The following is a 20,291-nucleotide window of genomic DNA, read 5'->3' on the forward strand; positions in this document are numbered from 1 at the left end:
TGTCCTGCACTCCGTGTAGTGTATCTCTTGCGGAACTGCCCTTCAACTCCCGCGTTATTGCCAAGCCTGCAGGCCTTGGGGGGTGGCTGGCTGGCCGGCCTGCGTGACTCTTGCCATCGCCTGACGCTGACGGTGGCCGATGGCGAATGCTGCGCCGCATGATTTCGCACGTTCCAGTCTTCGCCCGGCTCACATGATTTTGTTTCCTTGGCTTGATTGACGTTAGCGGGAGCGTCTCGTGAAAGCCAGGTCAAACGCCGATGACGATGCATGCACGCCCAGCCCAGAGTCCAGCATATTTCCAGAGGACAGAATATCGAGAATACGAGGAACCCAAGGGGCTCGAGCGCAAAGTGGCAAAGGGGTCCCGTTTGGGAATCGGGACTTTGCTACGGCGCGGTGTACGCGACAACATAAAGGGCAAGATTGCGGCAGTGCGGAGCCCTTCTCACCTCCATCCTCTGTTCTTCACTTTTTTCCATCTGAGCCGTCCGAGTCTCTCCAAATTTCCGGCCAGAATGGGGGAATCGAGCGCGCTTCAGTCCATCCTCTACGACCGCGGCGCGCTTCGCCTCCTCGATCAGGTCCCGCCCTCTGCTTCTCCATGCGCCTTCTCCCGAGTGGAAGTGGTGCCGAGTTCTTCCGTTCCTGATTGGGGTCTTGATTTTTTTTGTTTGATGTGATGCAGAGGAAGCTGCCCCTGGAGGAGGTCTACATCGATGTCAAGGACTCCGCGGATGGATGGTGAGCTCCACTTTCTTCTTAAACCTCTAAGTTAGTAGTAGTATTTCTTTAGTACTAGTAGTATATGTATGAGGATGGATGTTGTCAGCGGAGGACACAGGTCTATTCAGGGTTTAATATTACCTAGTTTGATTTGCCAAAAGAAGGCACCGTGGTGACTGCCTTTGCGTTCAAGGTTTTACCATGTGCGCTGTTGGGATTGAGTGCGGGGGGTCATGGGGAATTGATTCGGCACTCTGGATTAAATAAAGAAGATATGCCTGCAAAAAAAAAAAAGATATAGGAGGCGAAACCTGGCGGCGGCGGCGTCAATAATGCTGCTTCTGCGTTAGGGCTCTGCTGACTTTTCGGGCCTGCATACAAGTGGGAGAAGGGTGTCCCTTATTGGGCTCGGGAGATGGACAGGTATGTGGTCCGGCTTGCTTGAAACGGGCCAGGAAGATCAAGTGAAACGAAAAAGCCAGACAAGGAATTTGCTGACAGTAGAAAAAATTATTGCAAAACCAGAACTGACAAAGTGAGACTTGGTCTAGAGCACAAATCCGGTAATTAAATCCGTTTGTTACTGAAATAGTTGCTGACAACTCGAAAGGCTTTGGGGAATTACAATTTGAACCTGTAAATTCCATATAAATATTTTGATAAGTTGAATAATTCTTTTTGAAACTTCCAAGTACCTCGAAATCCTGTGCCTGCTGAAGGATATTGTTAAACTCAAGATATTGTTAGGCTCAGTTTATTATCTTTAAAGACGTAACTATTTGAACTTGACACTGATGAAATGATAGAACAGAATATGTAAATATAATAATAGTAAAAGAGAGTAAATACTAAATACAAAAATTATAATAAGTTTGTTGTATGCTCACATAGCAAAATTATATTTGTGCCTATGTCCGCACTGAGCATTCAACTTGTTAACACTATTCAGGAATGCGATCAGAGACATGGTTGTCCGTGGTGCTCCTGCCATAGCCATAGCGGCAGCACTATCATTGGCTGTGGAAGTTAATGATCACGATTTCACTGGTACACCTGTGGAAGCAGCCTTATTCGTTTCCAAGAAGTTGGAATACCTTGTATCCAGGTAAAAATTATTTAACTGTTGCGTGTTTGAACTTCAGGGTCTTATGCGCGATAACTTTGTTCCTGATATTCATGTTTTACATTGAAATGAATTTCTACTTCTGCCCATGCATATTATTCTAATCAATGATTTACTTCAATTTCTTTGTCAGCCGGCCCACAGCAGTGAACCTGTCTGATGCTGCTACAAAGCTTCAGAACTTAGTGTCAAGAACAGCTGAAACAGCAAAAGATGCCAAATCTATCTTTCAGGTGCCAAGCGGATTTATAGTTTCGATCCATCATCCTGCTCACTAGTAGTTCTTCAATACCTGAACAAACTCACTCATCGTGACCAGTGTGTATGCGCTTAATTGCCAGGACCATAGAGTTAATATATCATGAAACTTTATGTTTCTTTTGAAACTAAACAGGAAACTAACAAACCTGATGATAGTAGGTCGCATGAGGCTAAATTCCCAAACTTCTAGCATCGAGCCTACTATCAGAACATTACCAATTGGTAGCATTTGTATGCAAACTCTGTCAGGCTGAATCGTGATGCCCTTGCTTGCATATTCACTACTTTGTCCAGTTCCTTGAAAAAATGGTGAATTCTTAGCTCTTGATGTGACTAATTGGTTGTGGCTTTTGGTTGGTTTTTAGCAGGGTAGTTTGGCCCACCATTTTTGCACAAGTGTCTCAGACTACTGCAGGCTGGTTTCAATAGGTGACCAGCAAGAAACCAGCAATGACTGCCTTCTGTGCGCAACTGTCTTGAATACTTGCATAATGGATTACTGATTAAACTGATGAATAGCATAATTCCATAAATAATGACCATTAGATGTTATGAGGTGATGACGAGTTGAAAAACCCTGGTTTTCCCTCTTGTTCATTTGAAAAACTATTGTCCCTTCTAAAAAACATTTTCCCATGTTGCCTTACCAGATTTTACGCCCTCATAAATTTTCAAATGGTATATATTTGTGAAATTTGATTATCTCTCTGATTGATGAAATTGTTGGTGCACCTGCTTAATTATCTTTTCTATATCCAGGTCTTTATTGAAGCTGCAGAGGCTATGCTAGTTGATGATGTGGCCGATAATAAGGCAATTGGCTCGCATGGAGCTGAATTCCTTCAACGGCAGCTTGGAAGTTCGAGAAACATCTCTGTTCTAACCCATTGTAATACTGGCAGGTAAAGTCATCAATTTTTTCTTGTATTTCTGATGCTCAATATCCTCATCCAGTTATAGTATTTTTCTTTTTTAATCTAGCCTAGCAACCGCTGGTTACGGAACTGCCCTAGGGGTCATTCGTGCTCTTCACTCTGGAGGAGTTTTGGAAAAGGCCTTCTGCACTGAAACTCGTCCATTTAACCAGGTAGAAATTCATTACACATTTGATGTCATAGTAATTTATGAATAATTTATCTTGTTATATTTTGTACAAGACATATTAAGTAGAATTAGCCACACCCCATATTCTTTCATAGCATATTAACGTCTTTGACATACCACGATCCTATGTGCTATACCACAGAAAAAATAGTTCAGTGAATCATCCTTCGAATAATTTCACCAACTATCTAGGCCGTCCATCTTGCTCAATCATTTCAGGTCAAATATAATCTTAGATAAGAACTGTTTGTTACCTATTCTTTACCACTTATTCGAAGGATAGATTTGCAGTGTGTTCACAGACATACAAAGCTCTCAACAATTTGTTTGTAATCTCCAGGGTTCCAGGCTTACAGCTTTCGAGTTAGTTCATGACAAAATACCTGCGACGCTGATAGCAGACTCTGCTGCAGCTGCACTTATGAATAATGGACAAGTTCAAGCTGTAATTGTGGGTGCTGATCGTATAGCTGCAAATGGTAACCACCCACAAGAATAATTCTTAAATCAACTGAACACCAAATATGCCTATTGCTGACTGTATTTTTGGGTATCGAATTTAAAGGTGACACTGCCAACAAGATTGGCACATACAACCTCTCAATTTCTGCAAAGCATCACGGCGTGCAGTTTTACGTGGCCGCACCAGTAACTTCGATTGATCTCTCCCTTCCGTCTGGGAAGCAAATCGTCATAGAAGAAAGATCTTCAAAGGAATTGTTGAACTCTGAAGGTGGTCTAGGAAAGCAAGTTGCCGCGTCAGGTATACAAGTCTGGAACCCCGCCTTCGACGTTACTCCAGCAAGTCTAATTACTGCAATCATTACAGAAAAGGTATGTTCTATATCACCACACTACTTACATGTTCCATTTTTCTTATGCTCTTTTGGTGTTGGTCTGTGCTGCATTATTAGTTGGTAAACTTCTTGTGCGTGTTTCCCCTTGATTCACAGGGTGTAATCACAAAGTCTGATCCTAATGGAAGTTTCGACATCAAAGGTTTCATCGAGTGTGCCAAGTGATGCTCTCTCCAGTGAGCATAGGTTGGCATGAATGCAGTGGAACATCCTTCTCACACAATTGATGATAGGATGCTCATGTTGTACTCCCGACAATAAGATCTTTCGAAGTGAGAGAAAAATAAAGTTGCGTACGAGATGTATTACGAGGATGAGTGTTTGTTATCCAAAAATATATATAAAAAGATGCATCTTTTGCTAGTGAAATTTAATGTATTTTCTAGCAATGAACCAAAACTCGGTTTGAGATGGAAGACGAGCAGTCGCTATCTGAAGAACAGAGGTGGGAATACTGAAAATTTACGTGCAGTAGTGGTCTTTACCTTCTAGTTGAAGTTGCTCCAATTTTCGTATGCTGTTTATATGAAAGAATTCATGTTTCGCTCAGCATTGTGATTATTTAGTGCACAACTACTGGAGCATAAACACTTACTCTGTTTCTCGTTATGCAGTCTATGAAAATTTGGAAGTTTGAACTTTGAATCAAAGGTATCGGGCCCGTAACATATGGAATTTCAGCATGTGAAAAGTACATTGAGATAAAGGTGTTCTTGACATGTTCATTTGCAACATTTCTCCAAATGCATCTTGCCTGGTGTCTGAAGCATGCAACATTTTCGCTCTAGTTCGCCACCCTTGTGTCAGAAATCTTTCTCGGTTCCTCGATCTTCACGAATCAGAAGGATCATTTTCAAGTTTTCCATTTCTTCATTTGGAACATCTTCTGGGGTACTTGACTTTTTGGCTATATTCTTTACCCATTTCATTTCAATTCAGCCTATTCCAACTGTGCACCTCCATTCCGCCTGGCGTAGATAAACTTGTGCCTGGGCCACATTGCCAGAGAATGTGGCCGCGAGGTGAGTCTTTACCCACACTTCTGGGGTGCCTTTTGTTGTGAACTTGGTTTAAAACCAGGGAGCTCGAAGCAAACAAGACGACCAACGCTGAAAACAAAAGGCTTACCAAGAACAACTATCCCAACGACTAATTTTGGAAACCACCTGCCAAACGACACTATAAACAGATATAGAGGACGGTTTGAATACAATACAAGACAGCCACATAAAACAAGCACCTGCAAATAAGACCGGCATCCACCTAGAAATGTAACGGGAATGGAATAAATGGATGGAGAGATGCCACATGCGACACTTGGTGTAGGATAATAAGAGGCACTCCCGAGCTCAGTGCACCCTCGCGATTAGGACACTTCCGGCAATACAAGACGAGACTTGAACACTCTCCCTCCCTTGTTAAAAGACTAACTATTCTACACCCATGAAACTAAGCCATAGGTGAGAATACAGAAACATGATACAAGATTTACAGGACTACTCTGCTGCGACAACTATATACAAGCGGTAGGCACACAACAAGTGCAAAGAATTAGTTGGCTGGCCGGCCATCAACATACGGCCCTAAACCTCTACTAATTACACAAGCTAATGGAACCAGCCGATGCCCAGCCCAGAGAGAAGGGGCAGCGGCGCTCTAGCACTATTCCAACAAGGCTAACACTACTGTGGTGGCATCTGCCCTCTCCGCCGATGTTGTGCCATCTTTGCATGGGCCATCCTTTCATCAGCCTTCTTCCTATCAGCATACATCGGGAGGGAAATTATCTCAGTGATCTCTTCTAGAAGCTTGTCTTCGGTTATATTGTCTGTGATGCTCCTCATTACCTGCAGATAACACAACGATACTGTCAGAGGATTACAGTAATTCAAAATCTAGCAAGGTGATGATTTCTTTTTCATGGAAAAAGGTAACAGTTATAGCAAACAAAAGAGGAAATGAAATTTTGCCTAATTAAAAAAATTAAATCACAATAAAGCTAACAAAGCTGAGGAGATAAATCTGAAAGTGCATCTATTGCAGGCACAAAAATAACAATTTTTTTCAGGGGCCAGATTCTATTTAGCCTCTATGTATAAATAAATATTGTAATTTTAGCACACATCAATGATTTCAAATGAAAAAGATATATCTTTTTGTATTGAAAGAACCATGATTATATCCAGATGCACAGTATGTACTCCCTCCGTTTCTAAATATAAGCCATTTTGGAGATTTCAATACGGACTACATACGGATGTATATAAAAATATTTTAGAGTGTAGATTCACTGATTTTGCTCTGTTTGTAGTCCGTATTGGAATCTCTAAGATGTCTCATATTTAGGAAAGGAGGGAGTAAATTCCAACACAGATAAGGGGTAGAGTCAACCTTGCGATATGTGTTGATATCATTAGGAGTCGATTTATCGAATCTAACGCGTATGCAGACCCAACACTGTTGTTCCTTATTCCAAGAGCACTCAACAATCCTCCCAGAGATAGATGATGGATCTTCTCCATCTGCATAAGTTTCAGAAAACAAGCATAAATATGCAACCAATATGCCTCATCAGCTAGACCATGAATAGGGGAAACTACTCAAATTCCAGCATAACAGTAAGCAAGAAGAGCAAATATGCTCCTAGAATACAATGATTTAAGTCTGCAGGTCATTCAACTATAGATGTAGTGGTATACATAGCTGAAGGATAATATCCTCGGCAATTTTTAAATTCGTGGGAAAAAAATATTAGAGATTGCAGGCTCCCTACAAATTGGCTCCAAACCCATCAATGTGCAAATAAAGTGTTCTGGTAGACGAAGGTATAGTATAGATGCATAAACCTGGTCATGTTTAAGCTAGTCAGTCATTCCAAAAAAGCAGATGTAAGTCTTGGATATATGTTTTGTATTTGGAACTTACACGAAGTGAATAAGACTACAATGATGTCCTAATAAGATAAATAAGTTATCATATTCACAATTGCATGAGAAAATATACAAACTTGTCTATGAGAGACATGCTTTCATTGCAAGAGAAAATATACAAACTTGTTTATGAGAAACACGCTGTCAAGCGTGCAAAAATAAAATGACCATAAAAATTGCAGCACTACTTACTTGGAAATACCATCCGAGAACCATCCATGAGTTTCTTTTTGCCTCTCTCGTAAAGAAAAACGAGCTGGCGATTATCATTGCCAACCTGCACAATTAGGTATGACAAAATAAACCCCACCATATAAAAAAAACACTAAACCATTTAAAGCAACAATACTGGAAACAATGGCCACACAAACCTCAAACAAAAAGTCAACTGAATTCATTTCAGGGTATTTCCACTTAAGAAGACCTTCATGGGTGCGAGTTACATAAGGATCATCCCAGCCCTAATGAACAAGCACAAATAAAGGTGTGTTAGCCAAGACAAACAGATTGCACTTCTTGAAGCCCGAAATAAACTACTCCTAACCATGATAAGAATCGCCAATGATAGAAGTATAGACACATTATTCATGTACGGTCAGAGGAAGCTCAAGAACACACATAAGTAGGAGCGTCATTACAAATATTCAAGTCTATAACTGTATCAATAAATACAGATAGTCAACATGCATTCCCCTAAAAAGGCCGGTGTTGTTTGTTCATCACGTGGATAAATTATTGCTAAAAGGGACTACTCGAGCATGTGAAGAGCGTGTGTACTACAGCAACGGACCCACAGGAGAAAGCGACAATGGGCTCCAAGGAAGAAAGCTCTGGCCCTCTTCCTCTTCCCCTCCCTCTCCATCTCTCTCTCTCATCTAAGGTCTTCCTGAAGCTATCTTCCCCTGCCTCTCCATCTGTCCCTCTTCCTCCACTCCCTCACTTAAGATCTTCTTGTAAGTCAATGCATGATCTCATACTGCTCTCAAGCACAAAGAGACACTAAACACGGTGGCTACCCAGTGGTGCTAGCACACATCATGGCAGACTAAGCACAAAACAGGAAACATCTCTAGGGAACTTTTTGGAAGAATAGCATATCTTGGGCAGAAGCGTAACAAGAGTAACACCGAAAACATGAACTCTTGGTGCAAGGTGAACTAAATGGCCAATGGAAACAAACAGAAGAAATTTGCACACAACAGCTCAACTGCTGAAATTAATTCATATTGCTACCACAAAGCACTCTGTAGATTGATTAGCACATTTTCTGCCTTCAAGTATCTCACAAGACTATTTGTGTTCCTGATGATTAATATAGTCAGCTGCAAACTGAAATAAACAGCTCAATAGACAGGTTTGCATCATAATGCTACGAGTCTATATTGTTCTCAAGAAGGCCACATGACTTCTATGTATATAACCAGGATCCACTTCATGCTTGCAACTCAAACTGACATGTAAATTCAGGCAGTGCCACAACCAAATAATGTTAAGTTGCAATGCGGAAAATAAAATGGGAGATTAAAATTTAAGTAATAGACTACAGTTCAAATACTTAGAAGTCGTGGTAGTTTCCAAAAATCAGGGAGACTAAATAGTGTAGTTTCAAATGTAGTTTTTCTCTTCTGCTTGTAGTAGAAAATCCAAGATTATGTTACAAATGTAGTTTCATGAGGTTATATCAAAACAAATATAATCGTGTAGTTCACCATCATAGCTTGTTTTCTTCCTTAAGCATCTATGCATTGCATCAACTTGCACTGGAATTTCAGCTTTCAAGTTTCCAGTACAGTCACCAAAAGAAGACAAACATACCTGAAATATCAGGCCATCAGCATCATGGCAAAGTGATGGGATAAACTCCTTCAGTACCCTTTTTGCTGTATGCAGAAGCCAGAAATCCTTTCTCCGGGCCTGGTAGAGCACCCAAACATAAGAAATGTACTTCAACTCATCAAAATGGAACATTAAAATGTAGCAGGTCCGAATCCAATTACCGAAAATAGCTCCATATCATATTTGTACATTGGATTGCTCTTAGCACCACTCTCAAACATTTTTCTCTCGTTATGACGTGGCCGGATTATTTCATCTTCAATTAATCTCCACCTCTCAGAGAAAGGCAACTGCATACAAAAATACTATGAAATTAAAACTATACTAAGGCCAAGAACTAATTGCACCGATAAGGTCTAACTGTAACAAAACCTATCACAAAAGTACTCATATTGGTAAGATGATATGATAGACATAGAAAATACAAACTTCGATATTTACTTTGACAAAGTATACATCAATAAAATATGATGGCAAGTTGTAACACAAAGGAATAGTGTGATTACTATTTCCATAAACATGTGCAGCAACAAGAAATTTTGTAGTCGCTCAAAATGACAGAGGATGGACCACAGCAGTTATCTAAGTAAAGCATTAATAATAGACGAAGAGGCTGACTTCCAGGTAATAAAATCAACAAAGGGTGCTCAATATTCCTTCCATGGAAGGAAACTATAATAGATACCTTTGTCTTGGACACTGAATCAAGTGCCATCAGATCATACGCCAAGTACCTCCTCTTCAATCCTGAATCAGGTACTGTATCTATAATCATTTCCCCGTCAATCAATGTCATATCATGTGGACCCTTCAATTGGCAGAGAAATAAGGTTAGATATGTAAACAGAAATGTACTACGATGGATTCTCCTGCATCAGGAGGAGGACATTACTTCATTCAGGTTCCTATGGGGAAAGCGCATCTGAACTCTTCTAAAGCAAAAATTCCGATCAATCAAGAAACAACCATCCCTCATTATAAGCATCATATATCGGGTTCCGTCAGCTTTCCAAGTAGCATAATAGTATCGCTGTCTAAGTAGCTGCAGATTATCACTGCAATCAGCAAAAGAGAATGCATTAGAGAAAAGGCCACATAAGGGAGAAGGAGATAAACCAAAATAGATAATGGTCCATTCAGAACAATGGAATTTTGCAGAACCTTGCCTGTTCACCTACCATCTAAGTAACTATTGTTTTCTTAAAGCTAGCTGTTGCCACCACCCACTAAGTATTAGCTTGTAGGATCAGAACAAACCAACATCTTTTAATGTTAACACTAGGACAAGCTTCACGAACATTTACAGTGCCTTGCTTCATGAACACCTTAAGGTAGCTGTTAAAACCAATCACTAACCTTAGTATTACTAGCAAAGATACACACCCAATGCACTTTTTGTCAACTATACAAGTCATAAAAATATAACACCTCCTGATTTAGAACTCCTTTTTTTAATTTCTTGAAACTTGGTGCAGTTTTAATGATATAAAACGGTATGGCAACCATTACACTTTATGACAAATATTTCATGTGGAGCAGCAAACAAGGTCAGTAGTCATAGCGTCATGACTAAGGAATAAGGAATGGATTTTTGGTGAGACTCATCATAATTTCAAAAGAGAGGTTGCAAAGTTTAATTAGTATGGTGTAATTAAGGGATTAACTGTACAATTACGACATAATTTTCAGATATATCAACTTTTTTTTGAGACATCAGATCAGATTGGGTAGCTAAGATGGTATGCATCAACCCTAACTAGTACTCCCTCCGTTCTTTTTTGTAAGACGTTTTGGACAGCTGACATTGAACTGTTTTGTGCTCTGTCTGAATTGCCTAACGTCTTATAAAAGAGAACAGAGGGAGTACTCCTGTATAATTATAGCTAGATTTGACTTAACTGCAAACGAATCATCACTCTTTAATATATGAAAAGGGGGATAAACTATATGAATTGATACATAGAAGAAAGTACTCCAATTTCAGAATGAGGACAGCATGCGTGTATCAGAGATTCTTAAAAAGGTAGGGTGCATAGTTTCACAAAACGAACGCGTGTATTTACTCAACAGGTGCTGATTTGCAATTTATGATAATGCCTTACAAGAGAAATTTAAGAGAGAAAAAAAAGATGGTAGAATAATTTATTTAATATTATAAACAATATATGCAGTAGGGTTTAGCAGTTGGTTACCTGTCAAGAGAGACTGGGTGTGATCCTGGAAATTGTGCATGCCCTCTCGCCTATAACCAAAGAAAGGATATAAGAAAGAAACTTCTTTTGAAGCTAAACATACATAAAAATTGCAGAAACAAAATAATTTACAAAGATTGCAACATGGAAGTGTCAAATGGAAGTATCGCATAAAATAATTAGTTATGAACAGGTAAAAGACACAGAAAACACACTATGATAGCATTATTTCTTAGTGTACGCTCTGTCCAGTTCGACCCAACCGGCCAGTACGCGTTGGGAAAATTCCATCGTAACGATTTACGACCAATACTGGTCCACGCGCTTGCTAGTCCCCTTCCTTCGTGAAAAAACAATTATTACATACTGATCCCAGCATTACTACACAGCAGTAATACGGTTACCATGCGTCATGATGGAAGCATCTCTAATTCCTTTGTTGGTAAAACAATTTGTTTCATTACCATCCACTCCATTCTTTTTACTGCTAACAATTACTTAGAATGGAGTAATGCGTTAACCAAGCAAGGGTGTGTATTTTTCAACGAAAAGGCACATGCAGTAATGCGTTACTACATAGCAACCTGATTTTACTACATTCCAGGATTGAAGCATCTTTTGCTGGTAAAATAATTTGTTTCATTACCATCCACTCCATGGGTGAGGGCTTTTGGAGGCCGAGCTCCACGGAGCTCGTTTTCAAAATACAAATTTCCACAAGGTGAAAAAATTTAAACTTGTTTGTATACACTTTCACACATGTGTATTGCGTCTGTGCAAATATTCAAAACCAAATACTTTCACACGTGGCGTACAGAAAAAAGACAAAAACGTATTTCTAGAATGGGCCAATATTTTTTGTTGTTGGGCCGGATTTTTGTTTTTTTTGTACAGCCTACAAATCACAACAAATTCAAATAATTTTCATACACGTTCCTGCGGAAATCTATTAAGTTACCGTGGAATTTTGTTTTGAATTTTTCTGAAGCTTTGAAATATAAATTTTGATTTTTTCAAAATACCGAGCTCCCTGGAGCTCGGCCTCCGTTGGCATTTTCCGCCACTCCATCCCTTTTACTGCTAACAATTAGTGAGCATGTAGTAATTGGTTACTACATATTAGAATGAATTTACTAGGTTTACGAGGCCGAGGGATTGAACCATCTCATTGCTTGGTAAAGAATTCTCGTCCATTACCATCTCTTCTATCTATATTACTGCCAAAAACTAATGACCTTCGGATCGGCACGTCGTAGACGATGCATGGTAACCAAATTAAATCCATTACTTTTTCTTAGAAACAGTTTTACCCTCAAATATTTTAGCGGTGGAGAAGCCTACTCCCGGTGTGACCTGCCCACCTAATTAGACCGGAGCGCACGCTAAGACGTTATGCGCGCTCGCTCACAATAGCGCATAAACTAAGCCTGAGCACAAATTCCTTATTCTGCGCTCCGGCCAGAACACGCGCTCGATGCTCCTCTAAACAACTCAACGCGCGCACGCTCGGTGCAGTTGCTTCCCACTTGATGGTAAAGCATGAGTAACATGTAGTAAAACACACTAACCACGTTACAACCGTCACACTTCTATTTGTTTCTAATTTGGTGGTAACCGATGGTAACCTGTTTACCATGTCCATCTTTATGAGGGAATGAAATGTGGTAATCCAAAGTAGTAGTTCTAGTAATTTAGTTATTTTCTGGAATGGAGGATCTTATATAGCCACGTTCTGTTCACTTTTCCATGTATGGTAACTACAAGTGGTAGATCTAGTAATTCATGGTAACGCCAAGTTGGGCTCAATTATAAATCTATGGTAACGCCACGTTGTACTTCTAGTAATGGGGAAAACTAAAATTTAATACTATTAGTAACGACGATGCCGTAATCAAATTAACATATACCCAAAGCTAACAACAATTGGCACGTACGGAAGTCACTGACCCGGCTAGTTAGCAAGGCAAATCTAGTGCTGTAATCATTTTACTATATTTTGCAAACCGTTACGAGGGTCTAAACCAAAAGAGATGTGGCTAATTTGGCTGGGTACCCGCAAAAAAAACTAATTTGGCTGGGCGTGGTGGTCTATGCAGCCAGGTAATCAATTATTGCTGTTACTATGGTTTTCATCCTTTTTACGATCAAGCGGAGGGAGGTTTGTTGGTTGGCTAATTTGGTGCCAGTGCGCGCGGACGTCCGGTCCGCCCAACTAGCCGGAGCGCACGATTAGCGATTCTATATATATATATATACTTTGAATGTTCATATTGAAAACGCCATAACCCATTTCAGGAGTCCAGTTTGATGACAGAAAGGCACATTAATTGCATATTATTTCACACAGCTTAGTAAAATAGTTAATATGTAGGTGCACACCATGTCCAACCATCACATCATGTGAAATGAGCAAATACTTGCATAAATACTTCCCGTTAGATTTCACAAGCTCTGCAGTACTTGACATACAGCAATACTGCATGCATGTACTCTCTGCTCACTTGAAAATTCGTAACATTTGAGCTATTCCCCCTCCATCCCGAAATATAAGGTGCGAGCATTTTCCCAGCAATTAGATGTCAACTTATATCATGTATTAATCCACGTGTGGTTGGAATAATCGTTGGTTAAAGTTAAATTTGCATAACATGTGCACCTTCTATTCTGGGATGGGGAGAGTATTCTACAAATAGCAATACAGGTGTTTGATGTTATCCACACAAAAATGCTAGTTGAGCACGAATAAAAAAATGTGTACTTACAGGGGGAAGTTCAAGCAAACGATAGCATACGATCCGCAGAGCCTCTTGCTGATCAAAAGGTACAGCGTCTCCCAGCACATCATCATTAGTGATGACTTTCTCCTCTACATCATTCTGCAAGATACAAGAGGATGTCTCAAGAACAAAACAATAAATCAGTTATCAGACAAATAATGTTGCTTGAAAATGAACAAACATGATCCATGATATGGTTGACTCCATCAGTAATGTTCAAAAGTAAAATTCAAATACTCAAGTAGAAGGTGCGAAGAAATAGAAATTACATAGCAGTTTGTATTCCAACAATTGAAAAAGGATCAACGGGTACAAGGAAGCAGCCTACAATTACTTGGAATAATTTTACCTAAATAAAAGGGGAAAATACATACATGTACTGGTGAAACATCACCGTTGTCATCATCGTCATCTGGCTTAGCTTCACCATTTAGATCAAGATCGGAAGGCCTCTTCCATTCTGGTGTTGAAGGGCATGCTACAATTATATTCTCAGGAACCTCGTGATAAAATGAATACAATGCTTCAATGTAGTCCCTCTTATATATACCAGGAGGTCGCCTTTGAGCAAAAATACGTATTGCCTAGGGGGAAAATTGATGTCAAGACAAATAGTAGAACTACATTGAAAAAACACTCAGTGTCTAGTTGCCCTACCTCAGCAACACAAGAGATGCGTGTACGCACGAGGTAATGAATAATCATGAAACCTGTACGATTATGACCATGGGTACAGTGAACTAGAATATACTTGGGAGTTTTGGTATGCTTTTGTCGTTCAAGATACATCATCACCTGAAAATAGCAAAATAATTGCATAAATAGCTTCTGATGAGCTTTTTATATAGATATATGGTCGTTAATTAATGACCTACAAGCACATCAATTAACTCTACAGTAGAAAAAACTAACCACATGGAATGAAGAGTGTCTAATAAGAAAAGAAGAAAGTCACCACAGCCACAAAAAAAGGTGAAGATCCATATGCATGTTTATATCATCAAACTCGTGCCCCGGCATATTGTTTTACAAAAAAAAAAAGGTGAGCTTGCAAGGACTATGCACCATACCAATGAACTGAAAAAACAAATCAATAAATATGATAAATGAAAAAGGGCTAGATACTCAAATGAGCAACGTGGTGTAAATTAGCACACGAAAAAACTGCTATGTGTTCACGTAGCACACACCATGATAATTATCGATCAATCCACAAATAAGTGGCTTGTCACTCAAGCTAAGGCGCCATTGATAACTACATCTTGGTTTAAAGCATCATGTGAAAGATACAAAGTGGGAAACAATTGGGGTGAAAAGGAGATGCCAAATAAGATATCAAGAATTAAGCATCAGACTGAATAAATACACACCATCCAGAATAATATATACTGATAATGTAAATATCTGTATCAAAAATATTGTTGTTGTTACCTCATAGACAAATGTGTTAACAGATTCATTATCTGGTACAGCATCTCTTCCCTTGCAAGGAATCTAAAAATGGAAATGCTTAGGAAGGAGTACTTCAAAATAAAAGATGTGTTTAAGCTAAGCTCTCTCACCTTGAGATGCTTAGTACCTTGCTTTGTCCACTCTGCTGGTGAGTAATATCGAGAAGTATTAGTCAGATCAATCACCAGTCCTATCTGAAAAAAGAAGAAGAAAAATTAATACAGAAGTAAAATTATCTATCGGTAACAAGTGGCTAACTAGGAACACATTCATACGGAAGGAAGGGGTGCCAATGGTATCAAGTATACACCCTTGATACAAATAAGAGATAGTTAAGTAAACTAAACATGTTGTAAGAGCACTTCAAATTGGCATTTTTTGTGTGAATAACCCATTTTGCATATAAATAGGTACAACATGCCCAGACATAACACATATGGTAAACACTAGAAATTATCAACCAAACAATACTTACTTCACGGCCAGCTTTTCTTTGCTTGTTTACTACTTGTTTGGAAGAATATCTTTTGCCAGGAGGAACTGATTCATTGAATGTTTCATCAAGAGGAACTTTGGAGGGTATGATTTTATCTATTGGCTCACCAAATGCAGGACAATCCAACCAACCTGAAATCAAACCATGAAAATACAAATACTAAAAATCCATTTATTTAAAAAAATACCATAAATAGAAATTGCCGAAGTGAAAGAGAGAATATAAGGTATAAAATATATATTTTATATTATCAACAATTAGAAGAGCTCGTTAGAAAACAATTTGACTTATTCATACCCTCAGGTGCCTCTTTAATCCGGCCTCTACCAACTTTGGTTGGAGGTGCATAATCATTCCTTATCTGCTGAGGGTGTTGCATTGAGCCTTCATCCTGGTGCTCTCTCTTCAATTTCCTCCGCCTCTCTTCACGCTCCTAGTAACAACAGCAGAATTTGCATAAAAATGATAGAGCTAGCAACACCAAATAAAACCAGTTTGCATGCTTTCTGGTAAGAAAACAAAAATTGGGCGGTTATTGTTTTTGCATGGTGCAAATTTAAGTGGAAAATGAAGTTACACATATGAACCAACTTTGCTGTAAAAACACAATCCCCACAAAAATGGATATTTCATTATGATCCTGATGCAGAGTACATCTACAATTTTTATCTTGAAAGCCGCAATGTACACATACATACCAAATTATCAATGATAACCATCTCTCTGTCAGTACTTTTCTTCAGCTAACAATGTTAACCTAGCACACATGTCTAATAAGACATAGTTTATCTTTCAATATAACTTACACAATGAGCAATTCACAGCAAATGGAAAACTATAACCAGAATGAGTACTACATACCCTTCGCAATGTTGCAACAGCAGACTCAACATGTTCCTCCTCATGCGCATAATCAGCCTCACCAGGTGGTTCTTCATAAGGCTGCTCATCCTCTTCTTCAGGCAATGGTGATGCGTTCAAATCCATAGAGAATGTCATTCAACATCCACTACATATATCCTTCAGATCGAGTTGAGACATGCACCTAATAACAAACACAATACAGATTTTCGGAAGTCATTAGTTAATTAGGAATAGATACAGTAAAAGGCATTCAAATCACTAGTGGAAAGATAATCAACTTTGAGATATGACAGCCACAGCAAGCTAAAATAAGAAAATAAGAAAATAAAACGGGTAGTTCGGAACTACGTGCAAGCTGAAAGACTAAGGGAGAAGAAACAGTTTACTAGAGCTTCATTCACAGATAATGCATTCTTAGGAACACAATGAATCCTACGGAAGGGTTCCATTCTTAATTTCTTATAAAAATCACAGATACGAATACGCATCACATGGCTATTACCATAACGACTGCCTGGTCCAGTAAATTTTAAGCTACTATTATATCTCCCATGTAAGACAGGTGATGTTTCTGTTTATAGATTAACATGATGCATAAACAAAAACGGAAACCCCAGATACAGGAATACGACTATAGATAGTGCAGGATATGGAACATAATAAAATATTTGTCACAACGCAAAACCACTTAGAACATGCATAAAGCCACAAACATAGTTCATAAATTCTTCTTTTAGGAAAAAAAGATAAGGAGATAGTTCTCGTTCGAGCATTAAACATTTTTCCTGCCACAACAACAATTAACCTAGTTGTAACATAAATATAGGATTCAATTATTACAATATGAAACGTTGATCTTCTTTCTGGATTATTAGTTCATTTGGTATTTTCCCTTGCTTATTTGAATGCTTAATGTTTTCCGAATTTGAATATCATTTGTTTTTTTTCTTAAAATTTGAATGGTGACAAATATTTCATGGCCCATTCATCACTCTCACCTACCCTTAGACAGCCTGGGCCAAAGCCCATCTCTCGTACTCTCTCCCTCCTCCCCTTATCCTCTTCCCATTGGCTGATGGGCCAAATGTCTCCCTTAAGTCTAACCTCTCTCATAAGAGAATTCTGATTTACGGAGCTCAGAAATGCTGACAATCTTAAAGTCAGTCAAAAATACTAACCAGAACTCCACCATCTCATTTTGTAAGGCATGAAAAAATTTCTAATCTTTCCCATATTGTTTGACAGGATTTGCCTCTGGTACTCAGTGTGGGTGTTTTCTTTCCTTTTTACCCCTGACGTACCAAGTGACTTACCGCTAATGTTCTAATTTCCAATCGCTAATCATAGGAGCGCTAGAGGAGCCTGCATGCTGAAGGGCCAGATCCCAGAGGGCCACAAACCGCATGCAAGAGGCGTGCAGTGAGGCTAGCGATTCAGTTATTGGCAGAGGATGTGATCACCCAATTATTAAGGAAATTAGTGATGGCACATTGGTTCAGCGAGCAAGGGGTTGGTAGGTTTTTATATGGCGTTAATTACCGTGCAGAAGGGGATAACGGCTAATAAAAAGAGACAGGAGTACCATTGAATGAATGGCATTGACTATTTATTAGCTCAGAGTCTCCGCAGAAAATAGAGGAAACAAACTATTAAAGGCTACTAGTCGTTAGGAGTGAAGATGAATTAATCATTTCCGCCAGAAAAAACCGAAATAACTATCAGGTTAGCATTGCATCACACATTTAAGAAGCAGAATGAATCCAATACCATGTTTTCGGATATGAAAACCCACAGTACTAAGAAAATATCCATCAGGATATGTATAGAAGGGACTTGTAATGCATGCACGAACAAGCAATATGCATAGACAAGAAAAGAAGACGATCCAAGTGACCAAGTCAAATCAGAGCATGCTGATACTCGCAGCAGTATAACGGCAAGAGTGCATATCTGCGAATTACTCCGACCCCTCTCTCACATCTTCTACCACGCAATCCATCAAATCGAAAAAAACATCAAATCAAACACCCAAAAGATTGCCACAATCGAGTGTTTTTCGACGCCATTGCTTCTTCCAGGCAATATAATGTTCTCGAATTGGGAAGCTAACTGGGGTTCATGGCTACAGGTGGCGAACACGCATGGAAAAACACAAGAACAAAACCACACCGTTCCGAAGTCCGAACCCACCATCCAGGCCCCACACCCTCCCCGTGCGAGGCGGCAGCGAGTGCACGGCCAGCCTCTAGGGTTGGCGACTCCGGAGGCCTGGCCGAATCAGCAAATTGCCCGCGCCACGAACACGGAACAGCACCAGCACCACACCGCGAGCTAACCACCGCACCACAAGCTAAGCATGGAGGCGCACCGCGCCGAGCGCACGCTGACCCAGGAGAGGAGAGAAATGAGCAAAGCGTACCTCACGCGCGACGGCTGAGGCGGGGGTCGAGACGCCGAGCGTCCCGCCGGGCAGAGCAGCGGAGGGCGGTGCCCGCACCGGAGAGCACCGCGGGGCGGAGGAGAAGGGGGATTGGGGGAAGGGTTTAGGGGAGGGCAAAGGATCTGCGGGTTAGGGTTTGGGAGCGGCCATGCGAAGAGGGCCCCAAACCGGTTCGAACCGAGTCGAGAGGAAGGGGAACGCGGAAGTGAGTTGCGGCCGAGGTGGGGAGTGGGGGTGACCTTTATGAGCGTGAGCTCGGCGTACCACGTGCTCGCGTGCACGCGGCCATCCGGGCGCTGCCACCCGGGCGCTTTGCACTGGTAGAGCCGTGTGGCGCACGGCGGGCTGCTGCTCACGAGCGGTGTACAGCCAAGCCACTGGTAGTCCATCCCACTTAAATTTTTTTAGTGGAATCTCACTGGATAGAAAAAATAATAATTGGATTATCCCACTTAGCCCATTGGGAGCCCACCTTGCCCCTTTTAGCTCAGTAATAAAGCTTTGTGAGATTCTCAAAAAAAAAAAAAAAAAAAAAAAAAGCTACCCAGGGTCTCGTGTAGCTAGGAGTATTCAGTTAACAGGAACCTGAAACAAAGTATGCATGCAACAGGTTATACTTCGGACTCCAGCATCTTCCGTTGCTTGTACCGGTGCTTCAGACTCCAGCATCTTCAGTTGCTTGTACCGGCGCCTCGCGAGTTGCCTGGCTACGGCTTCCCATGGCCCAGGCTCCAGCTCCTCGCCACAGCCGCGCACCTCCGAGCGCCACAGTTGACCACCTCCTCGGCTCCGCGAAGATGAAGGACATGGGGGACGAAGCTCCCATGCTCGCCCGAGGCAGGGCCGAGGTGTGGCGGAGGAGCACGGTCCTGACAATGGAGAGCACCACGGCTGCAGGCACCAGGGCATGACTGCACCTGCACCTCATGGCATCTCCTTGTGTCTCATGCACGCACCGGCGACCGCTCCTGAACTACCATCGAAGCGGCTAACGAGCCGCTTGGTCAAGCACGCGCCAGAGTGCCGCCGGTCCGGTCTACGTGCATATGAGAGTGTAAGAGTGTAAGTAACAGATTACTAATGGATGCTAAATTAGTGTTTACGTCTACATACATGTGCGAAGTGGGATCCCACTTTCTCCCATGTGATGGGATGGTCAAGTTATTCCCATTAAATATATTGGGAGCAAGTGGGGTAAAGGTGGGACTCCCATGTGTAGCCCCACTTGCAGCC

At 40.7% G+C, this 20,291-nt stretch overlaps 2 protein-coding genes across 2 annotated transcripts; one reads left to right on the forward strand and one right to left on the reverse strand.

The window, feature by feature from the left end:
* The first annotated feature begins 317 nt into the window (after positions 1-317).
* Positions 318-4,508, forward strand: LOC123091398 (methylthioribose-1-phosphate isomerase). The gene is made up of 9 exons (XM_044512897.1): positions 318-584; positions 689-744; positions 1,676-1,831; positions 1,983-2,082; positions 2,870-3,012; positions 3,092-3,197; positions 3,555-3,693; positions 3,780-4,048; positions 4,168-4,508. Exons 1-9 carry the CDS (start codon positions 519-521, stop codon positions 4,234-4,236), a joined length of 1,104 nt encoding a protein of 367 aa, XP_044368832.1. The 5' UTR covers positions 318-518; the 3' UTR covers positions 4,237-4,508.
* A 956-nt stretch (positions 4,509-5,464) lies between these two features.
* LOC123091397 (mRNA-capping enzyme) lies at positions 5,465-19,264 on the reverse strand. The gene is made up of 18 exons (XM_044512896.1): positions 19,038-19,264; positions 16,616-16,799; positions 16,052-16,187; positions 15,734-15,885; positions 15,369-15,452; positions 15,238-15,300; positions 14,464-14,601; positions 14,181-14,390; positions 13,792-13,905; positions 11,030-11,079; positions 9,730-9,892; positions 9,523-9,645; positions 8,999-9,127; positions 8,817-8,915; positions 7,373-7,462; positions 7,194-7,278; positions 6,463-6,593; positions 5,465-5,918 (listed from the first exon to the last, which is right to left on the reverse strand). Exons 2-18 carry the CDS (start codon positions 16,751-16,753, stop codon positions 5,754-5,756), a joined length of 2,070 nt encoding a protein of 689 aa, XP_044368831.1. The 5' UTR covers positions 16,754-16,799; positions 19,038-19,264; the 3' UTR covers positions 5,465-5,753.
* Between the last annotated feature and the right edge of the window lie 1,027 nt (positions 19,265-20,291).

The sequence above is a fragment of the Triticum aestivum genome, chromosome 4B, assembly GCF_018294505.1.
Source record: "Triticum aestivum cultivar Chinese Spring chromosome 4B, IWGSC CS RefSeq v2.1, whole genome shotgun sequence".
NCBI lineage: Eukaryota > Viridiplantae > Streptophyta > Magnoliopsida > Poales > Poaceae > Triticum > Triticum aestivum.